At 39.0% G+C, this 15,118-nt stretch overlaps 1 protein-coding gene across 1 annotated transcript in view; it reads right to left on the reverse strand.

Moving 5' to 3' along the window:
- The window catches only part of CABLES2 (Cdk5 and Abl enzyme substrate 2), a 110,366-nt gene that overhangs the window by 17,080 nt on the left and 78,168 nt on the right, over window positions 1–15,118 (reverse strand). Inside the window, exons 5-7 of the mRNA XM_053707242.1 lie at window positions 2,860–3,022; window positions 1,175–1,272; window positions 470–576 (exon numbers count right to left, since the gene is read on the reverse strand). Coding sequence (XP_053563217.1) covers window positions 470–576; window positions 1,175–1,272; window positions 2,860–3,022 — 368 coding nt within the window. The remainder of the gene's footprint in view (window positions 1–469; window positions 577–1,174; window positions 1,273–2,859; window positions 3,023–15,118) is intronic.

The raw sequence follows: 15,118 nt of genomic DNA on the forward strand, positions 1-15,118 counted from the left end.
GTCTGATCCACTCCCTTATCAGTTTTTAGCTTCAGAAACACAGGCATTGTATTAGTAATTAAAGTACATAATATATTTTGTCTCTATCCCAACTTCTTTTATGTCCCTTTAATATAATGATGTTTGTTGTACAAAGCTGAGGGATGGGTAATAAAAGTGTTGGCTATCTTTTTTAACATTAAACAATAAAAAAAATCAAGTAGAATTGATTACATATTTTCTTGTTATTAGAAACTGTATAAAGTGTTATGAAAAGAATTATGTACATAAAAGTAAATAGACTATAATTTACAGTGGAACTGGAGAGTACAAATATACATTTACAAATTTAATTTAAAAATGAGGATCCAGTTCTACAAACAGAATTTCTGGATTTGGTGGTAGTATTGGTGCCCTTAAAATAAGAATATTCTCAACATTTTAAAAAGAAATACAACTATAATGCTAACAATAGTCTTAACAAGCTTACCTCCTGCTTTTGCTCAGGGTGAGCTTCACATATGGGAATTTCTCTTTGAAAGTTTCATTCATGTCCTTCTTCAAATCCGATGGCTTAACATACTCAATTATGGTTGTCTTAAAATAAGAAGGTGAAGGATCAGAGCTTCAGCTATGCACCAAATACACCATTACTAGTGCTGAAATACTTATCAAAGGCTACACACACATTATATATATATAAATAAATAAATAATGATTCAAATAGAACATAGCAGTTTTTTAAAATATTTCCAATTTTGCTGCACTTTAAAGGGACACTGAACCCTTTCTTTCATGATTCAGATAGAGCATGCCATTTTAAGCAACTTTCTAATTTACTCCTATTATCAAATTTTCTTCATTCTCTTGGTATCTTTATTTGAAAAGCAAGAATGTAAGTTTAGATGCCGGCCCATTTTTGGTTAGAACAACCTGGGTTGTTCTTGCTGATTGGTGGATAAAGTCCCCCACCAATAAACAAGTGCTATCCAGGGTCTAAACCAAAAAATAGCTTCAATGCCTTTTTTTCAAATAAAGATAGCAAGAGAACTGAGAAAAAAAAATGATAATAGGAGTAAATTAGAAAGTTGCTTAAAATTGCATGCTCTATCTGAATCACAAAAGAAAAATTTCAAATCTAATCATGCATATAAAAGAGCAACAACTATTTTCAAATGAACAGAAAATCATTTACCATGTAGGAAGCAAAGATGAGAACACGCTTGTGTTTTCCACATGGCCACTGAGGATCGTCAAGAATGTTGGGGTTATATTCTACAGTCTCACCTATATCTGTAATGATGCAAAACAAAATATCCTTTTAAGACATTTAAAGATAAAAAAAGCAAACAGATTTTTTTTTTATTATTAAGAGACACTAGAAAGAACATACTTAATTTACTATTTTATTGCTTCATATTTATAAGCCATTGGTAAAATGAAATGTAATGCTGAAAGCAGGGCTTCACAAATCCCAGAAAACATGCCTTGTAAAATTATTTTTCTAATACCCAAGTTTATTTTTTCTACATACACCCCTGCATAAACTCCTCAGTATTATGCACAGTATACAAGTTTCAAATACATTTACAACACCTGTCTTAAAGGGACATTAAACAAATAAATGCTAGATATAATGATGCATTCAAAGATTTGTCTGAGAATAACACTTAGATCTTTTTTTTAAAGTTTCATTAGTTGTTTAAATAGTGACAAAATAAATGTAAACATTTAGTGTATATAAAGCAATGGTCATTGCCACGCTACAACTTAAAGGGACACTGAACCCATATTTGTTCATTTGTAATTCTGAAAGAGCATGCAATTTTACTCAACTTTCTAATTTACTCCTATTATCAATTTATCTTGGTTCTCTTGCTATCTTTTTTGGAAAAAGAAGGCATCTAAGCATTATTTTGGTTTCAGTACTCTGGACAGCACATTTTTATTGGTGGATGAATTTATCCACCAATCAACAAGGACAACCCAGGTTGTTCAACAAAAATGGGCCGGCATCTAAACTTACATTCTTGCATTTCAAATAAAGATACCAAGAGAATGAAGATAATTTGATAATAGGAGTAAATTCAAAATTTGATTGAAATTTCATGCTCAATCTGAATCACGGAATTACATTTTTGGGTACAGTGTCCCTTTAAAGTTACCTTCTCTGCTGTGGCCAATTAGGGACAGTTATAAATAGGTCACTAGAGCATGCAGCCAATAGCAGTGTGGAATACAACAGTGTTGTGCACTTCCATTTCTAAAAGGAACCGAAAAGCTCACAATTTCAAGATGGAATTACAGGAAAATGGGATAAAATAAATAATTTTGCAGGTATATATATATATATATATATATATATATATATATATATATATATATATATATATATATATGTACACACATACAGTTTATCATTTTATATTACCATTTCAGAGTGTTTAATGTCCCTTTAAATTCAGGGGAACAATAACGTGTTTTGTTTTTTTCTTTTTATTATGCACCAGAAATTATTCACTACATTGCAAAAGATTTGCATAAAAACAAAGGTTTTAAAAACATTTACAGAAATGAATTTGTTAGAGGGTTAAGGCTCTGCATTCCAGGGAATGTAATTCCATTCTCTATGAGCGGAGAAACACTTCAAAGTGTATTGCAAAGTTTTTAAATTATGTATGATTTAAACATTTATAGGGAACAAAATGTATTTAATGTCCTTTAAAATCTGTAACCATAAACAGATGCAGATTAAGGCAAATACAGAAAAAAGAAAATATACTTTAAAAGTAAAACAAACAAACAAATGAAAAATACACCCAGATCTCAAAAGAAATCAGTTTGATTACAAAATTTAGGGCATACACACACATATATTACCTATTTCAGTTCCTGGCACCACTTTTGAGAATCTTGTAGATGAAAAGTTTCTTTTGGCCGACTCATATGTGCTGGCTCTGTTTTGGGAAGTGACAGCGTGACCTTCACTTTTTTGGCTGACAAGGGCATTTGTTGGGTACAGAAACTTTGCATATGAGACCACCTTTAGGAGAACAGAAGTAATTAGAACCCACAATGAATGGTCTGTTAAAATGAGGGAAAATGGTAGAGGGAACAATGGCCTAAAATCACATATGTAGTGGATGACTATGCAACAATAATTCAAAACATATATGAAAAAAACAAATTTAAATGCAAGGTATTAAGGGAACTTTACATACTCAAGTGGTCAAACACATTCTCCACATAATGCATCCATCCATTGAGAAATGGTACCTGCCTGCATATTCTGTCAAAATACGGAAAACTAGATTCCATATTTTTTTCTAAATTTCTTTTAACACTGTCTCTTATTCTCGTAGAACTATAATCTAAATATTTTCCCAAATAATTGTTCAGTGTTTCATGGAGAACCCCCCCAAGTAAATGATAATAAAAAAATAAAATGCTCTGATGTTTTCACAACAGTTAAAAACAGATCTAATATAGTTGCGACAAGACATATTTTATTCAAACAGATGACCATAAAAATGTCCCAAGTCTTATATCCAGAATGGCAGACAGCTACCAGTACCTAAGATGGTGGAGTTATTGGGAGGGGGGAGGGTTAGAGAGCTCTTTGGGAGGGTTCAGGGAGTGGGAGGGTAAGGGGGATCCTACACTGCAGAATTTTTTTATTTTTTTTTAAAGACCTGAAAACTTCATACTAGCAGACTGTATGCCAGTACCTAATATGCTGGGGAGGAATGTGATGGTAGGAAAGAATGCTGTTTGGGAGGGATCAGGGATGTAGGAGGATGTCAGGTGGGGGGGTAATCTTTTCACTAGAATACTATAAACCCTTACCAGCTAACTAATTTACCTGTTCACTGTCGGGAATTTCCGAAGTATGGTGCACAGCTGCAATTAGCAGCCTTCTAATTACCAAAAGCAAAGGCAAAGTCCTGCATGTCTGCTATTCTTGAACAAAAAGGATACCAAAAAAACTTTTATAATCATTTGTGTATGTAAATACTTTCAGTGAGAAACCCAAAGTTGTGAAAAAACAGAATTTATGCTTACCTGATAAATTACTTTCTCCAACGGTGTGTCCGGTCCACGGCGTCATCCATAACTTGTGGGAATATTCTCTTCCCCAACAGGAAATGGCAAACAGTACAGCAAAAGCTGTCCATATAGCCCCTCCCAGGCTCCACCCCCCCAGTCATTCGACCGACGGTTAGGAGAAAAAAAGGAGAAACTATAGGGTGCCGTGGTGACTGTAGTGTATAGAGAAATGCATTTTTCAAACCTGATTAAAAAAACAGGGCGGGCCGTGGACCGGACACACCGTTGGAGAAAGTAATTTATCAGGTAAGCATAAATTCTGTTTTCTCCAACATTGGTGTGTCCGGTCCACGGCGTCATCCATAACTTGTGGGAACCAATACCAAAGCTTTAGGACACGGATGAAGGGAGGGAGCAAATCAGGTTACCTAAACAGAAGGCACCACGGCTTGCAAAACCTTTCTCCCAAAAATAGCCTCCGAAGAAGCATAAGTATCAAATTTGTAGAATTTGGCAAAACTGTGCAGAGAAGACCAAGTCACTGCCTTACATATCTGATCAACAGAAGCCTCGTTCTTGAAGGCCCATGTGGAAGCCACAGCCCTAGTAGAGTGAGCTGTGATTCGTTCAGGAGGCTGCCGTCCGGCAGTCTCATAAGCCAATCGGATGATGCTTTTCAGCCAGAATGAAAGAGAGGTAGCAGTAGCTTTTTGTCCTCTCCTCTTACCAGAATAAACGACAAACAAAGAAGAAGTTTGTCTGAAATCCTTAGTTGCTTCTAAATAGAAGTTTAAAGCACGGACTACATCTAAATTGTGTAACAAACGTTCCTTCTTTGAAACTGGATTCGGACACAGAGAAGGAACAACTATTTCCTGGTTAATATTCCTGTTGGAAACAACCTTCGGAAGAAAACCAGGCTTAGTACGCAAAACGACCTTATCTGAATGGAACACCAGATAGGGTGGGTTACACTGCAGAGCAGATAATTCAGACACTCTTCTTGCAGAAGAAATAGCAACCAAAAACAGAACTTTCCAAGATAGCAACTTGATATCTATGGAATGTAAGGGTTCAAACGGAACCCCTTGAAGAACTGAAAGAACTACATTTTAAACTCCAAGAAGCAGTCAAGGGTCTGTAAACAGGCTTGATTCTGACCAAGACCTGTACAAAAGCTTGTACATCTGGCACAGCTGCCAGTCGTTTGTGTAACAAGACAGATAAAGCAGAAATCTGTCCTTTTAGAGAGCTCGCTGACAATCCCTTATCCAAACCTTCTTGAAGAAAGGAGAGGATCTTAGGAATTTTAATCTTACTCCAGGAGAATCCCTTGGATTCACACCAACAGATATATCTTTTCCATATTTTATGGTAAATCTTTCTAGTCACAGGTTTCCTGGCTTGGACCAGAGTATCTATCACAGAATCTGAAAACCCACGCTTGGATAAGATCAAACGTTCAATTTACAAGCAGTCAGCTGCAGAGAAACTAGATTTGGATGTTCGAAAGGACCTTGTATTAGAAGAATCTGTCTCAAAGGTAGCTTCCATGGTGGAGCCGATGACATATTCACCAGGTCTGCATACCAAGTCCTGCGCGGCCACGCAGGAGCTATCAGAATCACTGAGGCCTTCTCCTGTTTGATCCTGGCTACAAGCCTGGGGAGGAGAGGAAACGGTGGAAACGCATAAGCTAGGTTGAACGACCAAGGCGCCACTAATGCATCCACTAGAGTCGCCTTGGGATCCCTGGATCTGGACCCGTAGCAAGGAACCTTGAAGCTCTGACGGGACGCCATCAGATCCATGTCTGGAATGCCCCATAATTGAGTCAACTAGGCAAACACCTCCGGGTGGAGTTCCCACTCCCCCGGATGGAAAGTCTGACGACTCAGGTAATCCGCCTCCCAGTTGTCTACTCCTTGGATGTGGATTGCAGATAGGTGGCAGGAGTGATCCTCCGCCCATTTGATGATTTTGGATACCTCTCTCATCGCCAAGGAACTCTTTGTTCCCCCCTGATGATTAATGTAAGCTACAGTCGTCATGTTGTCAGACTGGAATCTTATGAATCAGGCCTTCGCTAGTTGAGGCCAAGCCTGGAGAGCATTGAATATCGCTCTCAGTTCCAGGATGTTTAATCGGAAGAAGAGACTCTTCCCGAGACCATAGACCCTGAGCCTTCAGGGAGTCCCAGACCGCGCCCCAGCCTAATAGACTGGCGTCGGTCGTGACAATGACCCACTTTGGTCTGCAGAAACTCATTCCCTGAGACAGGTGATCCTGGGACAACCACCAACGGAGTGAGTCTCTGGTTATCTGATCTACTTGAATCTTTGGAGACAAGTCTGTATAATCCCCATTCCACTGCTTGAGCATGCACAGTTGTAATGGTCTTAGATGAATTCAAGCAAAAGGAACTATGTCCATTGCTGCCACCATCAACCCTACTACTTCCATGCACTGAGCTATGGAAGGCTGCAGAATAGAAAGAAGAACTTGACAAGCGTTTAGAAGCTTTGACTTTCTGACTTCTGTCAAGAAGATCTTCATTTCTAAAGAATCTATTATTGTTCCCAAAAAGGGAACTCTTGTCGACGGAGACAGGGAACTCTTTTCTACGTTCACCTTCCACCCGTGAGATCTGAGAAAGGCTAGAACAATGTCTGTATGAGCCTTTGCCTTGGAAAGAGACAACGCTTGAATTAGAATGTCGTCCAGGTAAGGTGCCACTGCAATGCCCCTTGGTCTTAGAACCGCTAGAAGGGACCCGAGCACCTTTGTGAAAATTCTGGGAGCAGTGGCTAGTCCGAATGGGAGAGCCACGAACTGATAATGTTTGTCCAGAAAGGCGAACCTTAGGAACTGATGATGATCTTTGTGGATAGGAATATGTAGATACGCATCCTTTAAATCCACGGTAGTCATAAATTGACCCTCCTGGATTGTAGGTAAAATTGTTCGAATGGTTTCCATTTTGAACGATGGAACTCTGAGAAATTTGTTTAGAATTTTTAAATCCAGAATTGGTCTGAAAGTTCCCTCTTTTTTGGGAACTACAAACAGATTTGAGTAAAACCCCTGACCTTGTTCCACAGTTGAAACTGGGTGTATCACTCCCATCTTTAACAGGTCTTCTACACAATGTAAGAATGCCTGTCTCTTTATTTGGTTTGAAGATAAGTGAGACATGTGGAACCTTCCCCTTGGGGGTAGATCCTTGAATTCTAGAAGATAACCCTGAGAGACTATTTCTAGTGCCCAGGGATCCTGAACATCTCTTGCCCAAGCCTGAGCAAAGAGAGAGAGCCTGCCCCCTACTAGATCCGGTCCCGGATCGGGGGCTACCCCTTCATGCTGTTTTGGTAGCAGCAGCAGGCTTCTTGGCCTGTTTACCCTTGTTCCAGCCTTGCATTGGTTTCCAAGCTGGTTTAGTCTGGGAAGCGTTACCCTCTTGTCTAGAGGCTGCCGAGTTGGAAGCCGGTCCGTTCCTGAAATTGCGAAAGGAACGAAAATTGGACTTATTCTTAGCCTTGAAAGGTCTATCTTGTGGGAGGGCATGGCCCTTTCCCCCAGTGATGTCTGAAATAATCTCTTTCAATTCTGGCCCAAAAAGGGTCTTACCTTTGAAAGGGATATTAAGCAATTTTGTCTTGGAAGATACATCCGCCGACCAAGACTTTAGCCAGAGCGCTCTGCGCGCCACATTTGCAAACCCTGAATTTTTCGCCGATAATCTCGCTAACTGCAAAGCGGCGTCTAAAATAAAGGAATTAGCTAACTCAAGTGCGTGAATTCTGTCCATGACTTCCTCATACGGAGTCTCCCTACTGAGCGACTTTTCCAGTTCCTCGAACCAGAACCACGCCGCTGTAGTGACAGGAATAATGCACGAAATAGGTTGAAGGAGGTAACCTTGCTGTAAAAAAATCTTTTTAAGCAAACCCTCCAATTTTTTATCCATAGGATCTTTGAAAGCACAATTGTCCTCAATGGGAATGGTCGTGCGTTTGGCTAGTGTAGAAACCCCCCCCTCGACCTTAGGGACTGTTTGCCATAAGTCCTTCCTGGGGTCAACCATAGGGAACAATTTCTTAAATATAGGAGGAGGGACAAAAGGTATGCCTGGCTTCTCCCACTCCTTATTCACTATGTCCGCCACCCGTTTAGGTATCGGAAAGGCATCAGGGTGCACTGGGACCTCTAGGAACTTGTCCATCTTGCACAATTTTTCTGGGATGACCAGATTGTCACAATCATCCAGAGTAGATAGCACCTCCTTAAGTAATGCGCGGAGATGCTCTAATTTAAATTTAAATGTCACAACATCAGGTTCTGCCTGCTGAGAAATTCTTCCTGTATCAGAAATTTCTCCATCTGACAAACCCTCCCTCACTGCCACTTCAGACTGGTGTGAGGGTATGACAGAAAAATTATCATCAGCGCCCTCCTGCGCTACAGTGTTTAAAACAGAGCAATCGCGCTCTCTCTGAAATGCTGGCATTTTGGATAAAATATTAGCTATGGAGTTATCCATTACTGCCGTCAATTGTTGCATAGTAACAAGCATTGGCGCGCTAGAAGTACTAGGGGTCGCCTGCACGGCATAACTGGTATAGACACAGAAGGAGATGATGTAGAACTATCTCTACTTCCTTCATCTGAGGAATCATCCTGGGCAACCTTACTATTTGTGACAGTACTGTCCTTACTATGTTTGGACGCTATGGCACAATTATCACATATATTTGAAGGGGGAACCACATTGGCTTCCATACATACAGAACATGATCTATCTGAAGGTACAGACATGTTAAACAGGCTTAAACTGGTTAATAAAGCACAAAAACCGTTTTTAAACAAAACCGTTACTGTCTCTTTAAATGTTAAACAGGGCACACTTTATTACTGAATATGTGAAAAACTATGAAGGAATTATCCAATCTTTACCAAATTTTCACCACATTGTCTTAATGCATTCAAAGTATTGCACCCCAATGTTCAAGCTGTTAACCCTTAAAATGTGGAAACCGGAGCAGTTTGCAATTTTAACCCCACTACAGTCCCAGCCACAGCCTTTGTTGCGACTTCACCAATCCCAGGGGGGTATACCATACCAATTCAAGCCTTCTAGGAAACGTTTTCAGTGGATACCAGACCCTCACACATGCAGCTGCATGCACTGTACTCAAAAGTAACTGCGCAATAATGGCGCGAAAATGAGGCTCTGCCTACTATAGTGAAAGGCCCTTCCTGACTGGGAAGGTGTCTAAACTAGTGCCTGGCAATAAAAACGTTCCCCAAACAATAAAAGTGTGAAAATTACTTCAAACTTTAAAAAACAACTTAAATAAACAATCGATTTAGCCCTTAAGAGTGTCCACCAGTTAATAGCCCATAATAAGCCCTTTATTCTTTCTAAGTCTAAGAAAATGGCTTACCGATTTCCATGAGGGAAAATGACAGCCTTCCAGCATTACACATTCTTGTTAGAAAAATGGCTAGTCATACCTTGAGCAGAAAAGTCTGCAAACTGTTCCCCCCAACTGAAGTTCTCTCAGCTCAACAGTCCTGCGTGGGAACAGCAATTGATTTTAGTTACTGCTGCTAAAATCATACTCCTCTTTTAAACAGAACTCTTCATCTCTTTCTGTTTCAGAGTAAATAGTACATACCAGCACTATTTTAAAATAACAAACTCTTGATAGAAGAATAAAAAACTACAACTAAACACCACATACTCTTCACCATCTCCGTGGAGATGCTACTTGTTCAGAGCGGCAAAGAGAATGACTGGGGGGGGCGGAGCCTGGGAGGGGCTATATGGACAGCTTTTGCTGTGCTCTTTGCCATTTCCTGTTGGGGAAGAGAATATTCCCACAAGTTATGGATGACGCCGTGGACCGGACACACCAATGTTGGAGAAAGTTAATCTGTTTTTTTTATATTATCTCATTGGGCAGAGAAATTGTGACATAAAATATACCAAAATGGGCCTAGATCAACAATACCTTGGGTTGTCCACACACACAAAAAAAAAAAATTATGTATATATATATATATATATACACATATATATACATATATATATATATGCATATATATATATATATATATGCATATATATATATATATATATATATATATATATATATATATATATATATATATATATATATATATATACACACACATACACACACCTGTATTAAACAATACTTTTGTGCTATATAGATAAAACCGAAGAGGTCTGTCTGTCTTTGAAGTTTGTATTGAATCTGCAGTGCACCCTGCAAGTTGGGACTAAGTTGAGTGAGTGCTGGTTCCTGGATTGGACTCTATATTATATATTGAACTGTGCACCATCTATTTGTGTAATCTTTCCCTGGACTGTGTTCTGATTTATTGTAATTTTAACATGACGTGTATTAAACAATACTTTTGTGCTATATCAAAACTGTAGAGTGCCTGTCTGTCTTTGAAGTATGTAAATATATATATATTAATGCTCTGGTATTTTGGTCAAGTTTTTCTCTGAAATTCCCGATAGAGAAGGGGTTAAAGGAAAGATGGGAAAATAAATGAAGATAGAGGAACAAAGTATGCAATAATACAAAAATATGTAATCACATAAGTGGTTTCCTCAATTAAAAAAGTTAATTAAATCGTATCTATAATTTAATCCCTTAGGAATACTAGTTTGCAAACAAAATATCTAATATCTCTTATTTGCTTAAAAAATGGTCTTCATTGCCCCTTCTGTTTACCTTAAAGTGACAGTCTAGTCAAAGTTAAACTTTCATGATTCAGATAGGGCATGCAATGTAAAACAACTTTCCAATTGACTTTTATCATTAAATTTGCTTTGTTCCCTTAGTGGTATTTTTGAAAAGCTAAACCTAGGTATGCTCAAATTGATTTCTAAACCGTTGAAAACCGCCCCTTAGCTCAGAGCATTTTGACAGTTTTTCACAGTTAGACAGTACTAGTTCATGTGTGTCATATAGATAACATTGTGCTCACTCCCGTGGAGTTATTTAGGATCTGCACTGGTTGGCTAAACTGCACGTCTGTCAAAAGCACTGAGATAAGGGGGCAGTCTGCAGAGGCTTAGATACAAGGTAACCACAGAGGTAAAACGTGTATTATTATAACTGTGTTGGTTATGCAAAACTGGGGAATGGGTAATAACGGGATTATCTATCTTTTTAAACAATAAAAAGTCTGGTGTAGACTGTCCCTTTAATTTGTTAAACGATATTTCAGGAAAATGTACCTACTTCTCTTATGTTCAGTTATAAAATGCATGGCTACATCTAGCCTCTCTTGTAGTTTTGTCTATTTACTGAAGGTGGCACTGTCTACATGTAATCAAATATATGACAAAAGTAGATATACGGTTAACACAAGTATCAATTTAAAATTCTTCTCCTGTGTTAGTAGATACAAATTTGCTACAAACTGTAACATATAAGATATACTTACCAAAGGTTGCAGATTTTCTTACAGAAACGGCCTGAAACGGGGTCATGGCTAACGTGTAAAGGGATGCATAAGCATGGTTAGACTGTAGAGCATGTAAACATGTTACAGCTGGTAGCAAATTTGTATCTACTAAAATACCTTTGTGATATATTTTATTACATGTACATAGTGCCACGTTCAGTATATAGGAAAAACTACAAGAGAGGTTAGAATTAGGATTTGTGAACATTTGTAAAATATTACTATAGTTCCAAAGCAACAAGATACTAGTTCACCTATAGCCATGCATTTTAGAAGAGAGATGTATTGGATATTTCATTTGAAAACTAGACTTCCTAAGGGATTAATTTCTAGATATGATTTAATGAACTTTTGTGAATTCAAATTAAATATGTAAAGTAAAAATATATAAAAACGTATGTGATTATTTTTTTGTATTATTATTATACTTTGTTTCCCTATTTTCATTTATTTTTCCCTTCTTCCTTTAATCTGTAAAAACAAGCTATAGGTGATTACATTAACATAAGATGTGAGAAGTAAAAAAAACAAAAACTTAAGGATTAATACAAGGCTAAAGTAATTTGTTTTTTATTAGCAAGGACTGTGTTAAAAAGGAAATTGAAGGGTATGCATGCTAGTCTATTAGTACTGCTAACAAGCTAGAATGCGTAAGACGTGTGTACAGACTTGTATATGTTGTTTTTATAAGAGATGATTTTAGGCGTGACTTCAATAAACTTTTGGAATTGTATTCGCCCAGTGAGCTACTTCTATTTTATTGACTTTGGTTGCTCACATCAATATAGAAGTTTAGCTCCTGAGGAGTCAGCATTTGAGACTAGTGAAGCAGTCATGTGACTTTTACATCACCGACTGAAGACTGGGGTCAGGAAGAGCATAAGTGAGCGTATAAAAAAAAACCCTCTGGTATAGGCTTAAAGTCTTACACAGTGGGCCTCCGCTTTGGAGAATCTTTCAAGATGAAGCCCCCCCCCCACACACACACACACACATGCACAAGTATGTGCAGAAGCACGCACAATCCCGTTAAAAATAATTTTAACATTTATTTTAATCACTATGCAAGTATAGATATGCATGTACAGCAGTGTTTAAATTTTTAATTTTAACATTTCTATCTATTTAAGCAGAATTAATATTATCAGGCGGGGTAACCAAAATTTTTTGGAATGAGTATCATTAATAACTAATGTTTAAATATATATTTACCTAAACTTCTATACATAAAATGAGGGAAAGGATCATGTCAAAACATCTGAATATTAATACTATCATAACTGCCTATGAGTCAGTCTCCAGTATTATACAAATATTTCTATATAGCTGTGAGGTAAAATCGTATTCTAAAATGGGAACAGGCAGCACATGCATCCATGTACCAGCTCAGGGCCATCCTAGTTAAAGCAAAGCAGTGCGCACTCCTCGTGTGTCAAAATACGCAATGCACGGTTCTTGGCCGTCTGTACTTACGGCAATAATCCCACACAATGATCCTCAGGAGGTGCTCAGTCTCCTTGTCACAGTTTGGGAACTGGTGGCCTATACTAACTGGAGAGAAGTTATCAATAGTCAATGAGAAGTTATTGTCATGTGGCTGAGTGTTACCGGAGACCAGTGAACAGAATGGAGGCTGTTAGCACTGATGTGCAAAAGAACCAGAGGTGAAAAGGCTGATGTCGTGTTTGATTAACAGAATAGAAAATGTGTTTCTTAGGATGTAGGAAAACAATCCCTTTCAGCCTTTTTTTATATTTACCTATCAAAACTATATATTTTTTTAGTAGACAACCCAAAGTATTGATCTAGGACCATTTTGGTATATTTCACACCACCATTTCATCGCTAAATGCGATCAAACAAAAAAAAAAAAATTGGTAACTTTGTAAATAATTTCAGTGAGAAACCTAAAATTGAGAAAAACAGCTTGTGCAATCATGGCACAAATAGTTGTAAATGCTTCTCTGAGATCCCCTTTGTCCAGAAATAGACATATATGGCTTTGGCATTGCTTTTTCGTAATTAGAAGGCCGCTAAATGCGGCTGCGCACCTCACTTATGCCCAGCAGTGAAGTGGTTAATTAGGTAGCTTGTAGGGTTAATTTTATCTTTAGTGTAGAGATCAGCCTCCCACCTGACACATTCCACCTCCTGATCCCTCCCTGACCCCTCTCAAACAGCTCTCTTCCCTCCCCCACCCCCATCTTAAGTACTGGCAGAAAGTGTGCCAGTATAAAAGTTTTTTTTTTTAAATTATATATGTTCTGAAGGGTAGTATCCCCCCTTACCTCCTAACCTCCCTGATCCCCCCAAACAGCTCTCTAACCCCCCCTATTTGCAGCCATCTTGGGTACTGGCAGCTGTCTGCCAGTACCTAGTTTACTGCAAATAAGGCAAATTTCTTTAAAAAAAAATTAAGTACCCATTTTTTTCTGAAGTGTAGCTGACCCCCCTCAATAACCTACCCCCCTCCCAGATCACTTCCCCCCAATGGATCCCACAGAGGATACCCTTTATTGCCTCTCCTCCCCCCTCACTGTGACTCAGCACCGGCACTTTTTATTTTTTTCCTTGAACGCCCTCCTCTTGCCCCTTCAGCAAAGGGCCACCCACCCGCCTCCCTCCTTACCCTCCCAACCACCAACGAACGGCACCACCGCTGTCCGATGCAGAGAGGGCCACAAATCTATTTCTGCAGTGCCCCACCCGGTCCCGCCCTCTACATCAATGGGCTGCCCACCTGCCTCCCTCCTTACCCTCCCTCCCACCCAACAACAAACAGCACAACCGCTGTCTGATGCAGAGTGGGCCACAGAGTGGCCCTCTCTGCATCTGTATCTCTGCAAAAAAATATTTTGCAGTGCCCCACTCGTGGGGCATGCAGAAATGGCACAATCTCGCTATTTTGAGCGAGATTGCGGCAGAGAGAAGCCCAGGACTGCAGTGACGTACAGGGTATGTCTCTGGTCCTTAAGGGCATAACGACTAGCATTATACAGGGTACGGCGCTGGTTGCTAAGGGGTTATTGGCAATATTAGATTATACTAATGAATTCACGCAAGTATGATGCATGCACATATAGAAAGCAACATATAATACAATGTAATACATCATGGGCCCGATCTGATATACAGCGTCGCCCGCAAAAGCCGGCGATACCGAATTTTGCGCAGGTTTGGTATCCTATATACGGCGTAACCTAGAAGTTACGCTCGTATATTTCTGCCTTCGGCCGTAGTTTTTTGGCCCATAGGCAGGTATACCAAACCCGCGCAGTTTGGTATCCAATATACAGGGTAAGGACTTATGTGGCGAAAATTGAGAAATCTTACTCCATTTTCACCTCGCCACAAAATGCAGCCATAGTAAGCCTTACGCTGTCTATTGGAGCCCCGTAACTCCCTAAACTACCTGCCAAATAAAACCTAACGCATGCGCAATGTCTATCTACCTGTCAACCGCGATCTGCTAAATAAAACGCATGCAACCTAAGGTAACTTTGGCTACTCACCCACATAGTGGGTTCACTTCTTTTTCCTGTGGATTATATACATATAACTCTGTGTCTCTAGTTTGCCACTC

This window comes from Bombina bombina, chromosome 1 (genome assembly GCF_027579735.1).
Source record: "Bombina bombina isolate aBomBom1 chromosome 1, aBomBom1.pri, whole genome shotgun sequence".
Lineage (NCBI taxonomy): Eukaryota > Metazoa > Chordata > Amphibia > Anura > Bombinatoridae > Bombina > Bombina bombina.